At 45.9% G+C, this 20,295-nt stretch overlaps 1 protein-coding gene across 5 annotated transcripts in view; it reads left to right on the plus strand.

The window, feature by feature from the left end:
* Positions 1-19,657, plus strand: part of LOC141075450 (TSC22 domain family protein 4-like) — a 165,069-nt gene extending 145,412 nt beyond the window's left edge. For all 5 annotated transcript variants that reach the window (XM_073562509.1, XM_073562510.1, XM_073562512.1 and 2 more), the window contains exon 5: positions 18,854-19,657. In XM_073562509.1, the coding sequence (XP_073418610.1) occupies positions 18,854-19,042 (189 nt within the window). In that variant the 3' untranslated portion in view covers positions 19,043-19,657. The remainder of the gene's footprint in view (positions 1-18,853) is intronic.
* The last annotated feature ends 638 nt before the right edge of the window (positions 19,658-20,295 follow it).

A 20,295-nucleotide genomic window follows, 5' to 3' on the forward strand; every position in this document is an offset into this window, starting at 1 on the left:
TCCTGTATCTACTATTCCTGTACTGTACACACAGCTCTACACTACACCTCCATCCTGTCCCGTATCTACTATTCCTGCACTGTACACACAGCTCTACACTACACCTCCATCCTGTCCTGTATCTACAGCTCTACACTACACCTCCATCCTGTCCCGTATCTACTATTCCTGTACACAGCTCTACACTACACCTCCATCCTGTCCCGTATCTACTATTCCTGTAGTGTACACACAGCTCTACACTACACCTCCATCCTGTCCCGTATCTACTATTCCTGTACTGTACACACAGCTCTACACTACACCTCCATCCTGTCCTGTATCTACTATTCCTGTACTGTACACACAGCTCTACACTACACCTCCATCCTGTCCTGTATCTACTATTCCAGTACTGTACACACAGCTCTACACTACACCTCCATCCTGTCCTGTATCTACTATTTGTGTACTGTACACACAGCTCTACACTACACCTCCATCCTGTCCCGTATCTACTATTCCTGTACTGTACACAGCTCTACACTACACCTCCATCCTGTCCCGTATCTACTATTCCTGTACTGTACACAGCTCTACACTACACCTCCTTCCTGTCCTGTATCTACTATTCCTGTACTGTACACAGCTCTACACTACACCTCCATCCTGTCCTGTATCTACTATTCCTGTACTGTACACAGCTCTACACTACACCTCCATCCTGTCCTGTATCTACTATTCCTGTACTGTACACACAGCTCTACACTACACCTCCATCCTGTCCCGTATCTACTATTCCTGTACTGTACACAGCTCTACACTACACCTCCATCCTGTCCTGTATCTACTATTCCTGCACTGTACACACAGCTCTACACTACACCTTCATCCTGTCCTTATCTACTATTCATGTACTGTACATACAGCTCTACACTACACCTCCATCCTGTCCTGTATCTACTATTCCTGCACTGTACACACAGCTCTACACTTCACCTCCATCCTGTCCTGTATCTACTATTCCTGTACTGTACACACAGCTCTACACTACACCTTCATCCTGTCTCGTATCTACTATTCCTGTACTGTCCACACAGCTCTACACTACACCTCCATCCTGTCCTGTATCTACTATTCCTGTACTGTACACATAGCTCTACACTACACCTCCATCCTGTGCTGTATCTACTATTCCTGTTCTGTACACAGCTCTACACTACACCTTCATCCTGTCCTTATCTACTATTCCTGTACTGTACACAGCTCTACATTACACCTCCATCCAGTCCTGTATCTACTATTCCTGCACTGTACACACAGCTCTACACTACACCTTCATCCTGTCCTTATCTACAATTCATGTACTGTACATACAGCTCTACACTACACCTCCATCCTGTCCTGTATCTACTATTCCTGCAATGTACACACAGCTCTACACTTCACCTCCATCCTGTCCTGTATCTACTATTCCTGTACTGTACACACAGCTCTACACTACACCTTCATCCTTTCTCGTATCTACTATTCCTGTACTGTCCACACAGCTCTACACTACACCTCCATCCTGTCCTGTATCTACTATTCCTGTACTGTACACACAGCTCTACACTACACCTCCATCCTGTGCTGTATCTACTCTTCCTGTAAACAGCTCTAGACTACACCTCCATCCTGTCCTGTATCTACTATTCCTGTACTGTACACACAACTCTACACTACACCTCCATCCTGTCCTGTATCTACTATTTCTGTTCTGTACACACAGCTCTACACTACACCTCCATCCTGTCCCGTATCTAAAATTCCTGTACACAGCTCTACACTACACCTCCATCCTGTCCTGTATCTACTATTCCTGTACTGGACACAGCTCTAGACTACACCTCCATCCTGTCCCGTATCTACTATTCCTGTACTGTACACAGCTCTACACTACACCTCCATCCTGTCCCGTATCTACTATTCCTGTAGTGTACACACAGCTCTACACTACACCTCCATCCTGTCCCGTATCTACTATTCCTGTAGTGTACACACAGCTCTACACTATACCTCCATCCTGTCCCGTATCTACTATTCCTGTACTGTACACACAGCTCTACACTACACCTCCATCCTGTCCTGTATCTACTATTCCTGTACTGTACACACAGCTCTACACTACACCTCCATCCTGTCCTGTACTGTACACACAGCTCTACACTACACCTCCATCCTGTCCTGTATCTACTATTTCTGTACTGTACACACAGCTCTACACTACACCTCCATCCTGTCCTGTATCTACTATTCCTGTACTGTACACACATCTCTACACTACACCTCCATCCTGTCCTGTGTCTACTATTCCTGTAGTGTACACACAGCTCTACACTACACCTCCATCCTGTCCCGTATCTACTATTCCTGTACTGTACACACAGCTCTACACTACACCTCCATCCTGTCCTGTATCTACTATTTCTGTACTGTACACAGCTCTACACTACACCTCCATCCTGTCCTGTATCTACTTTTCCTGTACTGTACACACAGCTCTACACTACACCTCCATCCTGTCCTGTATCTACTATTCCTGTACTGTACACACAGCTCTACACCACACCTCCATCCTGTCCTGTATCTACTATTCCTGTACTGTACACAGCTCTACACTACACCTCCATCCTGTCCTGTATCTACTATTCCTGTACAGTACACAGCTCTACACTACACCTCCATCCTGTCCTGTATCTACTTTTCCTGTACTGTACACACAGCTCTACACTACACCTCCATCCTGTCCTGTATCTACTATTCCTGTACTGTACACACAGCTCTACACCACACCTCCATCCTGTCCTGTATCTACTATTCCTGTACTGTACACAGCTCTACACTACACCTCCATCCTGTCCTGTATCTACTATTCCTGTACTGTACACACAGCTCTACATTACACCTCCATCCTGTCCTGTATCTACTATTTCTGCACTGTACACAGCTCTACACTACACCTCCATTCTGTCTCGTATCTACTATTCCTGTACTGTACACACAGCTCTACACTACACCTCCATTCTGTCCTGTATCTACTATTCCTGTACTGTACATACAGCTCTACACTACACCTCCATCCTTTCCTGTATCTACTGTTCCTGTACTGTACACAGCTCTACACTACACCTCCATCCTGTCCTTATCTACTATTCCTGTACTGTACACACAGCTCTACACTACACCTCCATTCTGTCTCGTATCTACTATTCCTGTACTGTACACACAGCTCTACACCACACCTCCATCCTGTCCTGTATCTACTATTCCTGTACTGTACACACAGCTCTACACACCTCCATCCTGTCCTGTATCTACTATTCCTGTAAACAGCTCTAGACTACACCTCCATCCTGTCCCGTATCTACTATTCCTGCACTGTACACACAGCTCTACACTACACCTCCATCCTGTCCTGTATCTACTATTCCTGTACTGCACACACAGCTCTACACTACACCTCCATCCTGTCCTGTATCTACTATTTCTGTACTGTACACACAGCTCTACACTACACCTCCATCCTGTCCCGTATCTACTATTCCTGTACTGTACACAGCTCTACACTACACCTCCATCCTGTCCCGTATCTACTATTCCTGTACCGTACACACAGCTCTACACTACAACTCCATCCTGTCCTGTATCTACTATTCCTGTACTGTACACAGCTCTACACTACACCTCCATCCTGTCCCATATCTACTATTCCTGTACCGTACACACAGCTCTACACTACACCTCCATCCTGTCCCGCATCTACTATTCCTGTACTGCACACACAGCTCTACACTACATCTCAATCCTGTCCCGTATCTACTATTCCTGTACTGGACACACAGCTCTACACTACACCTCCATCCTGTCCCGTATCTACTATTCCTGTACTGGACACACAGCTCTACACTACACCTCCATCCTGTCCCTTATCTACTATTCCTGTACCGTACACACAGCTCTACACTACACCTCCATCCTGTCCCGTATCTACTATTCCTGTACTGCACACACAGCTCTACACTACATCTCAATCCTGTCCCGTATCTACTATTCCTGTACCGGACACACAGCTCTACACTACACCTCCATCCTGTCCCGTATCTACTATTCCTGTACCGTACACACAGCTCTACACTACACCTCCATCCTGTCCCGTATCTACTATTCCTGTACTGCACACACAGCTCTACACTACATCTCAATCCTGTCCCGTATCTACTATTCCTGTACTGGACACACAGCTCTACACTACACCTCCATCCTGTCCCGTATCTACTATTCCTGTACCGTACACACAGCTCTACACTACACCTCCATCCTGTCCCGTATCTACTATTCCTGTACCGTACACACAGCTCTACACTACACCTCCATCCTGTCCCGTATCTACTATTCCTGTACTGCACACACAGCTCTACACTACATCTCAATCCTGTCCCGTATCTACTATTCCTGTACTGGACACACAGCTCTACACTACACCTCCATCCTGTCCCACATCTACTATTCCTGTACTGCACACACAGCTCTACACTACACCTCCATCCTGTCCCGTATCTACTATTCCTGTAGTGTACACAGCTCTACACTACACCTCCATCCTGTCCTGTATCTACTATTCCTGTACTGTACACACAGCTCTACACTACATCTCAATCCTGTCCCGTATCTACTATTCCTGTACTGGACACACAGCTCTACACTACACTTCCATCTTGTCCTGTATCTACTATTCCTGTTCTGTACACACAGCTCTACACTACACCTCCATCCTGTCCTGTATCTACTATTCCTGTACTGTACACACAGCTCTACACCACACCTCCATCCTGTCCCGTATCTACTATTTCTGTACCGTACACACAGCTCTACACTACACCTCCATCTTGTCCCGTATCTACTATTCATGTACTGTATACACAGCTCTACACTACACTTCCATCTTGTCCTGTATCTACTATTCCTGTACTGTACACACAGCTCTACACTACACCTCCATCCTGTCCTGTATCTACTATTCCTGTACTGTACACACAGCTCTACACCACACCTCCATCCTGTTCCGTATCTACTGTTCCTGTACTGTACACACAGCTCTACACTACACCTCCATCCTGTTCCGTATCTACTGTTCCTGTACCGGACACACAGCTCTACACTACACCTCCATCCTGTCCCGTATCTACTATTCCTGTACCGTACACACAGCTCTACACTACACCTCCATCCTGTCCCATATCTACTATTCCTGTACTGCACACACAGCTCTACACTACACCTCCATCCTGTCCCGTATCTACTATTCCTGTACTGGACACACAGCTCTACACTACACCTCCATCCTGTCCCGTATCTACTATTCCTGTGTCAAGGTGAAAATATATTTTCTTATATAACTTTTATACTTTTATTCTGTGAAACAATAAGTTTTTCCTAATTGCTTGCTAATGCAAATGTAACTGTATTAAAGATGGCTGCCAGTGTTCACTTTCACTTAAATTCAGTGTCTAAAGAGTTAAGTTAAGTTTCATTTCTCCTAAAAAAAGATAACTCAGGAATGTGAAGAAGAAGTAACCATCGGGAGACTTTTTGACGAATCAGAGAGAGACTGGACACTAGATGTATACTGCATAAACCCCGCCTAATGCACGCCTTCCCCTAACACTCAATATAGTATTGTGTATTTGTAAATAAAGCCAGTTGTTGTACTGCTCCTGACAGGTGTGGATGCAGGACATTAGCTAAGACTGAATCAGCTGCGTGTCTGAGTCATTCTTAATCGGTACCAGATGTTTTGCGCTCGCACAATGATTTGGAATGACTGGTGAATGAGGATTTATTGTCGTTTACGACCCCGACACCTGTACCGTACACACAGCTCTACACTACACCTCCATCCTGTCCCGTATCTACTATTCCTGTACTGCAAACACAGCTCTACACTACATCTCAATCCTGTCCCGTATCTACTATTCCTGTACCGGACACACAGCTCTACACTACACCTCCATCCTGTCCCGTATCTACTATTCCTGTACTGTACACACAGCTCTACACTACACCTCCATCCTGTCCCGTATCTACTATTCCTGTACTGCACACACAGCTCTACACTACATCTCAATCCTGTCCCGTATCTACTATTCCTGTACCGGACACACAGCTCTACACTACACCTCCATCCTGTCCCGTATCTACTATTCCTGTACCGTACACACAGCTCTACACTACACCTCCATCCTGTCCCGTATCTACTATTCCTGTACTGCACACACAGCTCTACACTACATCTCAATCCTGTCCCGTATCTACTATTCCTGTACTGGACACACAGCTCTACACTACACCTCCATCCTGTCCCGTATCTACTATTCCTGTACCGTACACACAGCTCTACACTACACCTCCATCCTGTCCCGTATCTACTATTCCTGTACCGTACACACAGCTCTACACTACACCTCCATCCTGTCCCGTATCTACTATTCCTGTACTGCACACACAGCTCTACACTACATCTCAATCCTGTCCCGTATCTACTATTCCTGTACTGGACACACAGCTCTACACTACACCTCCATCCTGTCCCACATCTACTATTCCTGTACTGCACACACAGCTCTACACTACACCTCCATCCTGTCCCGTATCTACTATTCCTGTAGTGTACACAGCTCTACACTACACCTCCATCCTGTCCTGTATCTACTATTCCTGTACTGTACACACAGCTCTACACTACATCTCAATCCTGTCCCGTATCTACTATTCCTGTACTGGACACACAGCTCTACACTACACTTCCATCTTGTCCTGTATCTACTATTCCTGTTCTGTACACACAGCTCTACACTACACCTCCATCCTGTCCTGTATCTACTATTCCTGTACTGTACACACAGCTCTACACCACACCTCCATCCTGTCCCGTATCTACTATTTCTGTACCGTACACACAGCTCTACACTACACCTCCATCTTGTCCCGTATCTACTATTCATGTACTGTATACACAGCTCTACACTACACTTCCATCTTGTCCTGTATCTACTATTCCTGTACTGTACACACAGCTCTACACTACACCTCCATCCTGTCCTGTATCTACTATTCCTGTACTGTACACACAGCTCTACACCACACCTCCATCCTGTTCCGTATCTACTGTTCCTGTACTGTACACACAGCTCTAGACTACACCTCCATCCTGTCCTGTATCTACTATTCCTGTACTGTATACACAGCGCTACACTACACCTCCATCCTGTCCCGTATCCACTATTCCTGTACTGTACACACAGCTCTACACTACACCTCCATCCTGTCCCGTATCTATTATTCCTGTACTGTACACACAGCTCTACACTACACCTCCATCCTGTCCCGTATCTACTATTCCTGTACTGTACACACAGCTCTACACTACACCTCCATCCTGTCCTGTATCTTCTATTCCTGTACTGTATACACAGCTCTACACTACTCCTCCATCCTGTTCCGTATCTATTATTCCTGTACTGTACACACAGCTCTACACTACACCTCCATCCTGTCCTGTATCTTCTATTCCTGTACTGTATACACAGCTCTACACTACACCTCCATCCTGTCCCATATCTATTATTCCTGTACTGTACACACAGCTCTACACTACACCTCCATCCTGTCCTGTATCTTCTATTCCTGTACTGTATACACAGCTCTACACTACACCTCCATCCTGTCCTGTATCTACTATTCCTGTACTGTACACAGCTCTACACTACACCTCCATCCTGTCTTGTATCTACTATTCCTGTACTGTACACACAGCTCTACACTACACCTCCATTCTGTCCTGTATCTACTATTCCTGTACTGTACACACAGCTCTACACTACACCTCCATCCTGTCCCGTATCTACTATTCCTGTACTGTACGTACAGCTCTACACTACACCTCCATCCTGTCTCGTATCTACTATTCCTGTATTGTACACACAGCTCTACACTACACCTACATCCTGTCCTGTATATACTATTACTATACTGTACACAGCTCTACACTACACCTCCATCCTGTCCCGTATCTACTATTCCTGTACTGTACACACAGCTCTACACTACACCTCCATCCTGTCCCGTATCTACTATTCCTGTATTGTACACAGCTCTACACTACACCTCCATCCTGTCCTGTATCTACTATTCCTGTACTGTACACACAGCTCTACACTACACCTCCATCCTGTCCCGTATCTACTATTCCTGTACTGTACACACAGCTCTACACTACACCTCCATCCTGTCCTGTATCTACTATTCCTGTACTGTACACACAGCTCTATGCTACACCTCCTTCCTGTCCCTTATCTACTATTCCTGTATAGTACACAGCTCTACACTGCACCTCCATCCTGTCCCGTATCTACTATTCCTGTACTGTACAAACAGCTCTACACTACACCTCCATCCTGTCTCGTATCTACTATTCCTGCACTGTACACACAGCTCTACACTACACCTCCATCCTGTCCCGTATCTACTATTCCTGTACTGTACACACAACTCTACACTACACCTCCATCCTGTCCCGTATCTACTATTCCTGTACTGTACATACAGCTCTATACTACACCTCCATCCTGTCTCGTATCTACTATTCCTGCACTGTACACACAGCTCTACGCTACACCTCCATCCTGTCCTGTATCTACTATTCCTGTACTGTACACACAGCTCTACACTACACCTCCATCCTGTCCTGTATCTACTATTCCTGTACTGTACACACAGCTCTACACTACACCTCCATCCTGTCCTGAATCTACTATTCCTGTACTGTACACACAGCTCTACACTACACCTCCATCCTGTCCTGTATCTACTATTGCTGTACTGTACACTCAGCTCTACACTACACCTCCATCCTGTCCTGTATCTACTATTCCTGTACTGTACACACAGCTCTACAATACACCTCCATCCTGTCCTGTATCTACTATTCCTGTACTGTACACACAGCTTTACACTACACCTCCATCCTGTCCTGTATCTACTATTCCTGTAAACAGTTCTACACTACAACTCCATCCTGTCCTGTATCTACTATTCCTGCACTGTACACAGCTGTACACTACACCTCCATCCTGTCCTGTATCTACTATTTCTGTACTGTACACACAGCTTTACACTACACTCCATCCTGTCCCGTATCTACTATTCCTGTACACAGCTCTACACTACACCTCCATCCTGTCCTGTATCTACTATTCCTGTACTGGACACAGCTCTTCACTACACCTCCATCCTGTCCTGTATCTACTATTCCTGGAAACAGCTCTAGACTACACCTCCATCCTGTCCCGTATCTACTATTCCTGTACTGTACACAGCTTTATACTACACCTCCATCCTGTCTCGTATCTACTATTCCTGCACTGTACACACAGCTCTACGCTACACCTCCATCCTGTCCTGTATCTACTATTCCTGTACTGTACACACATCTCTACACTACACCTCCATCCTGTCCTGTATCTACTATTCCTGTACTGTACACACAGCTCTACACTACACCTCCATCCTGTCCTGAATCTACTATTGCTGTACTGTACACACAGCTCTACACTACACCTCCATCCTGTCCTGTATCTACTATTCCTGTACTGTACACACAGCTCTACACTACACCTCCATCCTGTCCTGTATCTACTATTCCTGTACACAGCTCTACACTACACCTCCATCCTGTCCTGTATCTACTATTTCTGTACTGTACACACAGCTTTACACTACACCTCCATCCTGTCCTGTATCTACTATTCCTGTAAACAGTTCTACACTACAACTCCATCCTGTCCTGTATCTACTATTCCTGCACTGTACACACAGCTCTACACTACACCTCCATCCTGTCCTGTATCTACTATTTCTGTACTGTACACACAGCTTTACACTACACCTCCATCCTGTCCCGTATCTACTATTCCTGTACACAGCTCTACACCACACCTCCATCCTGTCCTGTATCTACTATTCCTGTACTGGACACAGCTCTTCACTACACCTCCATCCTGTCCTGTATCTACTATTCCTGTACACAGCTCTACACTACACCTTAATCCTGTCCCGTATCTATTCCTGTACACAGCTCTACACTACACCTCCATCCTGTCCTGTATCTACTATTCCTGTAAACAGCTCTAGACTACACCTCCATCCTGTCCCGTATCTACTATTCCTGTACTGTACACAGCTATTCACTACACCTCCATCCTGTCCCGTATCTACTATTCGTGTACTGAATACACAGCTCTACACTACAACTCCATCCTGTCCCGTATCTACTATTCCTGTACTGTACACACAGCTCTACACTACACCTCCATCCTGTCCTGTATCTACTATTCCTGTAAACAGCTCTAGACTACACCTCCATCCTGTCCCGTATCTACTATTCCTGTACTGTACACAGCTCTACACTACACCTCCATCCTGTCCTGTATCTACTATTCCTGTAAACAGCTCTAGACTACACCTCCATCCTGTCCCGTATCTACTATTCCTGTACTGTACACAGCTCTTCACTACACCTCCATCCTGTCCCGTATCTACTATTCCTGTACTGAATACACAGCTCTACACTACAACTCCATCCTGTCCCGTATCTACTATTCCTGTACTGTACACACAGCTCTACACTACACCTCCATCCTGTACTGTACATACAGCTCTACACTACACCTCCATCCTGTCTCGTATCTACTGTTCCTGCACTGTACACAAAGCTCTACACTACACCTCCATCCTGTCCCGTATCTACTATTCCTGTACTGTACAAACAGCTTTACACTACACCTCCATCCTGTCTCGTATATACTATTCCTGCACTGTACACACAGGTCTACACTACACCTCCATCCTGTCCCGTATCTACTACTCCTGTACTGTACACACAGCTCTACACTACACCTCCATCCTGTCCCGTATCTACTATTCCTGTACTGTACATACAGCTCTACACTACACCTCCATCCTGTCTCGTATCTACTATTCCTGCTCTGTACACACAGCTCTACACTACACCTCCATCCTGTCCTGTATCTACTGTTCCTGTACTGTACACACAGCTCTACACTACACCTCCATCCTGTCCTGTATCTACTATTCCTGTACTGTACACACAGCTCTACACTACACCTCCATCCTGTGCTGTATCTACTATTCCTGTAAACAGCTCTACACTACACCTCCATCCTGTCCTGTATCTACTATTCCTGTACTGTACACACAGCTCTAGACTACACCTCCATCCTGTCCTGTATCTACTATTCCTGTACTGTACACACAGCTCTACACTACACCTCCATCCTGTGCTGTATCTACTATTCCTGTAAACAGCTCTACACTACACCTCCATCCTGTCCTGTATCTACTATTCCTGTACTGTACACACAGCTCTAGACTACACCTCCATCCTGTCCTGTATCTACTATTCCTGTACTGCACACACAGCTCTACACTACACCTCCATCCTGTCCTGTATCTACTATTCCTGTACTGTACACACAGCTCTACACTACACCTCCATCCTGTCCTGTATCTACTATTCCTGTACTGTACACACAGCTCTACACTACACCTCCATCCTGTCCCGTATCTACTATTCCTGCACTGTACACACAGCTCTACACTACACCTCCATCCTGTCCTGTATCTACAGCTCTACACTACACCTCCATCCTGTCCCGTATCTACTATTCCTGTACACAGCTCTACACTACACCTCCATCCTGTCCCGTATCTACTATTCCTGTAGTGTACACACAGCTCTACACTACACCTCCATCCTGTCCCGTATCTACTATTCCTGTACTGTACACACAGCTCTACACTACACCTCCATCCTGTCCTGTATCTACTATTCCTGTACTGTACACACAGCTCTACACTACACCTCCATCCTGTCCTGTATCTACTATTCCAGTACTGTACACACAGCTCTACACTACACCTCCATCCTGTCCTGTATCTACTATTTGTGTACTGTACACACAGCTCTACACTACACCTCCATCCTGTCCCGTATCTACTATTCCTGTACTGTACACAGCTCTACACTACACCTCCATCCTGTCCCGTATCTACTATTCCTGTACTGTACACAGCTCTACACTACACCTCCTTCCTGTCCTGTATCTACTATTCCTGTACTGTACACAGCTCTACACTACACCTCCATCCTGTCCTGTATCTACTATTCCTGTACTGTACACAGCTCTACACTACACCTCCATCCTGTCCTGTATCTACTATTCCTGTACTGTACACACAGCTCTACACTACACCTCCATCCTGTCCCGTATCTACTATTCCTGTACTGTACACAGCTCTACACTACACCTCCATCCTGTCCTGTATCTACTATTCCTGCACTGTACACACAGCTCTACACTACACCTTCATCCTGTCCTTATCTACTATTCATGTACTGTACATACAGCTCTACACTACACCTCCATCCTGTCCTGTATCTACTATTCCTGCACTGTACACACAGCTCTACACTTCACCTCCATCCTGTCCTGTATCTACTATTCCTGTACTGTACACACAGCTCTACACTACACCTTCATCCTGTCTCGTATCTACTATTCCTGTACTGTCCACACAGCTCTACACTACACCTCCATCCTGTCCTGTATCTACTATTCCTGTACTGTACACATAGCTCTACACTACACCTCCATCCTGTGCTGTATCTACTATTCCTGTTCTGTACACAGCTCTACACTACACCTTCATCCTGTCCTTATCTACTATTCCTGTACTGTACACAGCTCTACATTACACCTCCATCCAGTCCTGTATCTACTATTCCTGCACTGTACACACAGCTCTACACTACACCTTCATCCTGTCCTTATCTACAATTCATGTACTGTACATACAGCTCTACACTACACCTCCATCCTGTCCTGTATCTACTATTCCTGCAATGTACACACAGCTCTACACTTCACCTCCATCCTGTCCTGTATCTACTATTCCTGTACTGTACACACAGCTCTACACTACACCTTCATCCTTTCTCGTATCTACTATTCCTGTACTGTCCACACAGCTCTACACTACACCTCCATCCTGTCCTGTATCTACTATTCCTGTACTGTACACACAGCTCTACACTACACCTCCATCCTGTGCTGTATCTACTCTTCCTGTAAACAGCTCTAGACTACACCTCCATCCTGTCCTGTATCTACTATTCCTGTACTGTACACACAACTCTACACTACACCTCCATCCTGTCCTGTATCTACTATTTCTGTTCTGTACACACAGCTCTACACTACACCTCCATCCTGTCCCGTATCTAAAATTCCTGTACACAGCTCTACACTACACCTCCATCCTGTCCTGTATCTACTATTCCTGTACTGGACACAGCTCTAGACTACACCTCCATCCTGTCCCGTATCTACTATTCCTGTACTGTACACAGCTCTACACTACACCTCCATCCTGTCCCGTATCTACTATTCCTGTAGTGTACACACAGCTCTACACTACACCTCCATCCTGTCCCGTATCTACTATTCCTGTAGTGTACACACAGCTCTACACTATACCTCCATCCTGTCCCGTATCTACTATTCCTGTACTGTACACACAGCTCTACACTACACCTCCATCCTGTCCTGTATCTACTATTCCTGTACTGTACACACAGCTCTACACTACACCTCCATCCTGTCCTGTACTGTACACACAGCTCTACACTACACCTCCATCCTGTCCTGTATCTACTATTTCTGTACTGTACACACAGCTCTACACTACACCTCCATCCTGTCCTGTATCTACTATTCCTGTACTGTACACACATCTCTACACTACACCTCCATCCTGTCCTGTGTCTACTATTCCTGTAGTGTACACACAGCTCTACACTACACCTCCATCCTGTCCCGTATCTACTATTCCTGTACTGTACACACAGCTCTACACTACACCTCCATCCTGTCCTGTATCTACTATTTCTGTACTGTACACAGCTCTACACTACACCTCCATCCTGTCCTGTATCTACTTTTCCTGTACTGTACACACAGCTCTACACTACACCTCCATCCTGTCCTGTATCTACTATTCCTGTACTGTACACACAGCTCTACACCACACCTCCATCCTGTCCTGTATCTACTATTCCTGTACTGTACACAGCTCTACACTACACCTCCATCCTGTCCTGTATCTACTATTCCTGTACAGTACACAGCTCTACACTACACCTCCATCCTGTCCTGTATCTACTTTTCCTGTACTGTACACACAGCTCTACACTACACCTCCATCCTGTCCTGTATCTACTATTCCTGTACTGTACACACAGCTCTACACCACACCTCCATCCTGTCCTGTATCTACTATTCCTGTACTGTACACAGCTCTACACTACACCTCCATCCTGTCCTGTATCTACTATTCCTGTACTGTACACACAGCTCTACATTACACCTCCATCCTGTCCTGTATCTACTATTTCTGCACTGTACACAGCTCTACACTACACCTCCATTCTGTCTCGTATCTACTATTCCTGTACTGTACACACAGCTCTACACTACACCTCCATTCTGTCCTGTATCTACTATTCCTGTACTGTACATACAGCTCTACACTACACCTCCATCCTTTCCTGTATCTACTGTTCCTGTACTGTACACAGCTCTACACTACACCTCCATCCTGTCCTTATCTACTATTCCTGTACTGTACACACAGCTCTACACTACACCTCCATTCTGTCTCGTATCTACTATTCCTGTACTGTACACACAGCTCTACACCACACCTCCATCCTGTCCTGTATCTACTATTCCTGTACTGTACACACAGCTCTACACACCTCCATCCTGTCCTGTATCTACTATTCCTGTAAACAGCTCTAGACTACACCTCCATCCTGTCCCGTATCTACTATTCCTGCACTGTACACACAGCTCTACACTACACCTCCATCCTGTCCTGTATCTACTATTCCTGTACTGCACACACAGCTCTACACTACACCTCCATCCTGTCCTGTATCTACTATTTCTGTACTGTACACACAGCTCTACACTACACCTCCATCCTGTCCCGTATCTACTATTCCTGTACTGTACACAGCTCTACACTACACCTCCATCCTGTCCCGTATCTACTATTCCTGTACCGTACACACAGCTCTACACTACAACTCCATCCTGTCCTGTATCTACTATTCCTGTACTGTACACAGCTCTACACTACACCTCCATCCTGTCCCATATCTACTATTCCTGTACCGTACACACAGCTCTACACTACACCTCCATCCTGTCCCGCATCTACTATTCCTGTACTGCACACACAGCTCTACACTACATCTCAATCCTGTCCCGTATCTACTATTCCTGTACTGGACACACAGCTCTACACTACACCTCCATCCTGTCCCGTATCTACTATTCCTGTACTGGACACACAGCTCTACACTACACCTCCATCCTGTTCCTTATCTACTATTCCTGTACCGTACACACAGCTCTACACTACACCTCCATCCTGTCCCGTATCTACTATTCCTGTACTGCACACACAGCTCTACACTACATCTCAATCCTGTCCCGTATCTACTATTCCTGTACCGGACACACAGCTCTACACTACACCTCCATCCTGTCCCGTATCTACTATTCCTGTACCGTACACACAGCTCTACACTACACCTCCATCCTGTCCCGTATCTACTATTCCTGTACTGCACACACAGCTCTACACTACATCTCAATCCTGTCCCGTATCTACTATTCCTGTACTGGACACACAGCTCTACACTACACCTCCATCCTGTCCCGTATCTACTATTCCTGTACCGTACACACAGCTCTACACTACACCTCCATCCTGTCCCGTATCTACTATTCCTGTACCGTACACACAGCTCTACACTACACCTCCATCCTGTCCCGTATCTACTATTCCTGTACTGCACACACAGCTCTACACTACATCTCAATCCTGTCCCGTATCTACTATTCCTGTACTGGACACACAGCTCTACACTACACCTCCATCCTGTCCCACATCTACTATTCCTGTACTGCACACACAGCTCTACACTACACCTCCATCCTGTCCCGTATCTACTATTCCTGTAGTGTACACAGCTCTACACTACACCTCCATCCTGTCCTGTATCTACTATTCCTGTACTGTACACACAGCTCTACACTACATCTCAATCCTGTCCCGTATCTACTATTCCTGTACTGGACACACAGCTCTACACTACACTTCCATCTTGTCCTGTATCTACTATTCCTGTTCTGTACACACAGCTCTACACTACACCTCCATCCTGTCCTGTATCTACTATTCCTGTACTGTACACACAGCTCTACACCACACCTCCATCCTGTCCCGTATCTACTATTTCTGTACCGTACACACAGCTCTACACTACACCTCCATCTTGTCCCGTATCTACTATTCATGTACTGTATACACAGCTCTACACTACACTTCCATCTTGTCCTGTATCTATTCCTGTACTGTACACACAGCTCTACACTACACCTCCATCCTGTCCTGTATCTACTATTCCTGTACTGTACACACAGCTCTACACCACACCTCCATCCTGTTCCGTATCTACTGTTCCTGTACTGTACACACAGCTCTACACTACACCTCCATCCTGTTCCGTATCTACTGTTCCTGTACCGGACACACAGCTCTACACTACACCTCCATCCTGTCCCGTATCTACTATTCCTGTACCGTACACACAGCTCTACACTACACCTCCATCCTGTCCCATATCTACTATTCCTGTACTGCACACACAGCTCTACACTACACCTCCATCCTGTCCCGTATCTACTATTCCTGTACTGGACACACAGCTCTACACTACACCTCCATCCTGTCCCGTATCTACTGTTCCTGTGTCAAGGTGAAAATATATTTTCTTATATAACTTTTATACTTTTATACTGTGAAACAATAAGTTTTTCCTAATTGCTTGCTAATGCAAATGTAACTGTATTAAAGATGGCTGCCAGTGTTCACTTTCACTTAAATTCAGTGTCTAAAGAGTTAAGTTTCATTTCTCCTAAAAAAAGATAACTCAGGAATGTGAAGAAGAAGTAACCATCAGGAGACTTTTTGACGAATCAGAGAGAGACTGGACACTAGATGTATACTGCATAAACCCCGCCTAATGCACGCCTTCCCCTAACACTCAATATAGTATTGTGTATTTGTAAATAAAGCCAGTTGTTGTACTGCTCCTGACAGGTGTGGATGCAGGACATTAGCTAAGACTGAATCAGCTGCGTGTCTGAGTCATTCTTAATCGGTACCAGATGTTTTGCGCTCGCACAATGATTTGGAATGACTGGTGAATGAGGATTTATTGTCGTTTACGACCCCGACACCTGTACCGTACACACAGCTCTACACTACACCTCCATCCTGTCCCGTATCTACTATTCCTGTACTGCAAACACAGCTCTACACTACATCTCAATCCTGTCCCGTATCTACTATTCCTGTACCGGACACACAGCTCTACACTACACCTCCATCCTGTCCCGTATCTACTATTCCTGTACTGTACACACAGCTCTACACTACACCTCCATCCTGTCCCGTATCTACTATTCCTGTACTGCACACACAGCTCTACACTACATCTCAATCCTGTCCCGTATCTACTATTCCTGTACCGGACACACAGCTCTACACTACACCTCCATCCTGTCCCGTATCTACTATTCCTGTACCGTACACACAGCTCTACACTACACCTCCATCCTGTCCCGTATCTACTATTCCTATACCGTACACACAGCTCTACACTACACCTCCATCCTGTCCCGTATCTACTATTCCTGTACCGTACACACAGCTCTACACTACACCTCCATCCTGTCCCGTATCTACTATTCCTATACCGTACACACAGCTCTACACTACACCTCCATCCTGTCCCGTATCTACTATTCCTGTACTGCACACACAGCTGTACACTACATCTCAATCCTGTCCCGTATCTACTATTCCTGTACTGGACACACAGCTCTACACTACACCTCCATCCTGTCCCGTATCTACTATTCCTGTACTGCACACACAGCTCTACACTACACCTCCATCCTGTCCCGTATCTACTATTCCTGTAGTGTACACAGCTCTACACTACACCTCCATCCTGTCCTGTATCTACTATTCCTGTACTGTACACACAGCTCTACACTACATCTCAATCCTGTCCCGTATCTACTATTCCTGTACTGGACACACAGCTCTACACTACACTTCCATCTTGTCCTGTATCTACTATTCCTGTACTGTACACACAGCTCTACACTACACCTCCATCCTGTCCTGTATCTACTATTCCTGTACTGTACACACAGCTCTACACCACACCTCCATCCTGTCCGGTATCTACTATTCCTGTACCGTACACACAGCTCTACACTACACCTCCATCTTGTCCCGTATCTACTATTCATGTACTGTATACACAGCTCTACACTACACTTACATCTTGTCCTGTATCTACTATTCCTGTACTGTACACACAGCTCTACACTACACCTCCATCCTGTCCTGTATCTACTATTCCTGTACTGTACACACAGCTCTACACACCTCCATCCTGTTCCGTATCTACTGTTCCTGTACTGTACACACAGCTCTACACTACACCTCCATCCTGTTCCGTATCTACTGTTCCTGTACTGTACACAGCTCTATCCTGTGTTGTGTATTCTTGGTATACCATGTTCACTCCTTTGATCTCTCTCCTCAGGATCTGGTGAAGACTCACCTTCTTTTTGCTGTCCGTGAGGAGGTGGAGGCATTACGGGAACAAATTAAAGAGCTGACAGACAGGAACGCCGTCCTGGAGCATGAGAACAGCCTCCTGCGCACACTCGCCACTCCGCAGCAACTCTCCGAAGTGAATGTCCGCATTCAGAAGTCTAGAAAACCGCTGTGAAACTCGTGGTCGGCAAGAGACAAAGTGAGATTCCTTTATGTCTACGGAGTCTGAAGATCAGAGTCAAGAAGGTGGAAAGGATAGCGGAGACACTCCACAAAAGGGAATAAAAAGGAGGGGCCTAATGACGCCATATCCACACCGAGCTTACGTTATGGTCACCGTATTCAGACTGGATCCAAGGCGTTGATCCGGTGAACTGATCACGGCCAGAATTCTGCCTCACAGACAACACTGCCATAATAATGCCCCTCTCGCAATGCGCAATTTTGCAAATTTCAACTACATCTCGTTTTACTGCCAGGCTGGATCTCCAGTACTACTGTAACCATTTTAATGAATGTGATTAATGAACTAACGCTAAATAAACGACGCCACATAAATGGTGGTTTCCAGTCCATGGACGCGGCGTCTGCACGATTGGTATAGCCGCCGTCGTCTTGGTGGATTACCGGGAGATACAACAGGTTAATATTATAACGGTACGATACATTATACTAATGGCGGGCCGGGAGGTCCCAGCTTACACTCCTGCGCGTTTCATGGGCTGTTCGTTAGACGCAATGTGTGAAGCAATGTAACTGTACTGATAAATAAAATTATTTTTCTACCACAGAGCGGTTGTCTTTAGTCCGAACGTAACGCAGATTTGTTCTCTGACACAAGACGTCGCTTCCTGACGGCCATGTTGGCTCCTTATTATGTGTCCTGTTTCTTCTCTTCCTCCATATGTCAGCTCTTCATCCAATTCCATTGTTATCAGTGAGCGTCCCAGAAGGGCCGCTGTCATCGTGCCGCACCCGTTATACAGGACACGGACACGACACGTCACCACTAGTAGTAATATACTTTACCATGTGTGAACTGTGGAAAATGACATCGGAAAATGGAGATAGACGAGGGACGCTACCTGTCACGATACCACCGCTGACACTGATATGTCATGGACCAGGGATGTGACCTTTGGCCGCACACGGCTATCACAGGCACAGGGGGGCTTATTTTAGTTACCCCACCACTGCCACAATATGTTACAAGCTGTCGGGATTTATGGATATCCTACTTTCCCAGTTCCATTTTGAAACTTGCAGCTCTCCGGCGCCCCCCTTACCCTTAGGTAAGTCAGGGAACTACACCTATGATAATTGGTGGCTGGACGGTCCGCTCCCTGTGGACTGGCTGGTAGGCGCACTGCAGTGAGGGAATTATCAATGCTGTGGCTGCAGCCACACAAAAGCTTATAAAACCCCTTC

This window comes from Dendrobates tinctorius, unplaced genomic scaffold (genome assembly GCF_039654945.1).
Source record: "Dendrobates tinctorius isolate UK_male_01 unplaced genomic scaffold, ASM3965494v1 ptg000356l, whole genome shotgun sequence".
NCBI classification, from domain to species: Eukaryota; Metazoa; Chordata; class Amphibia; order Anura; family Dendrobatidae; genus Dendrobates; species Dendrobates tinctorius.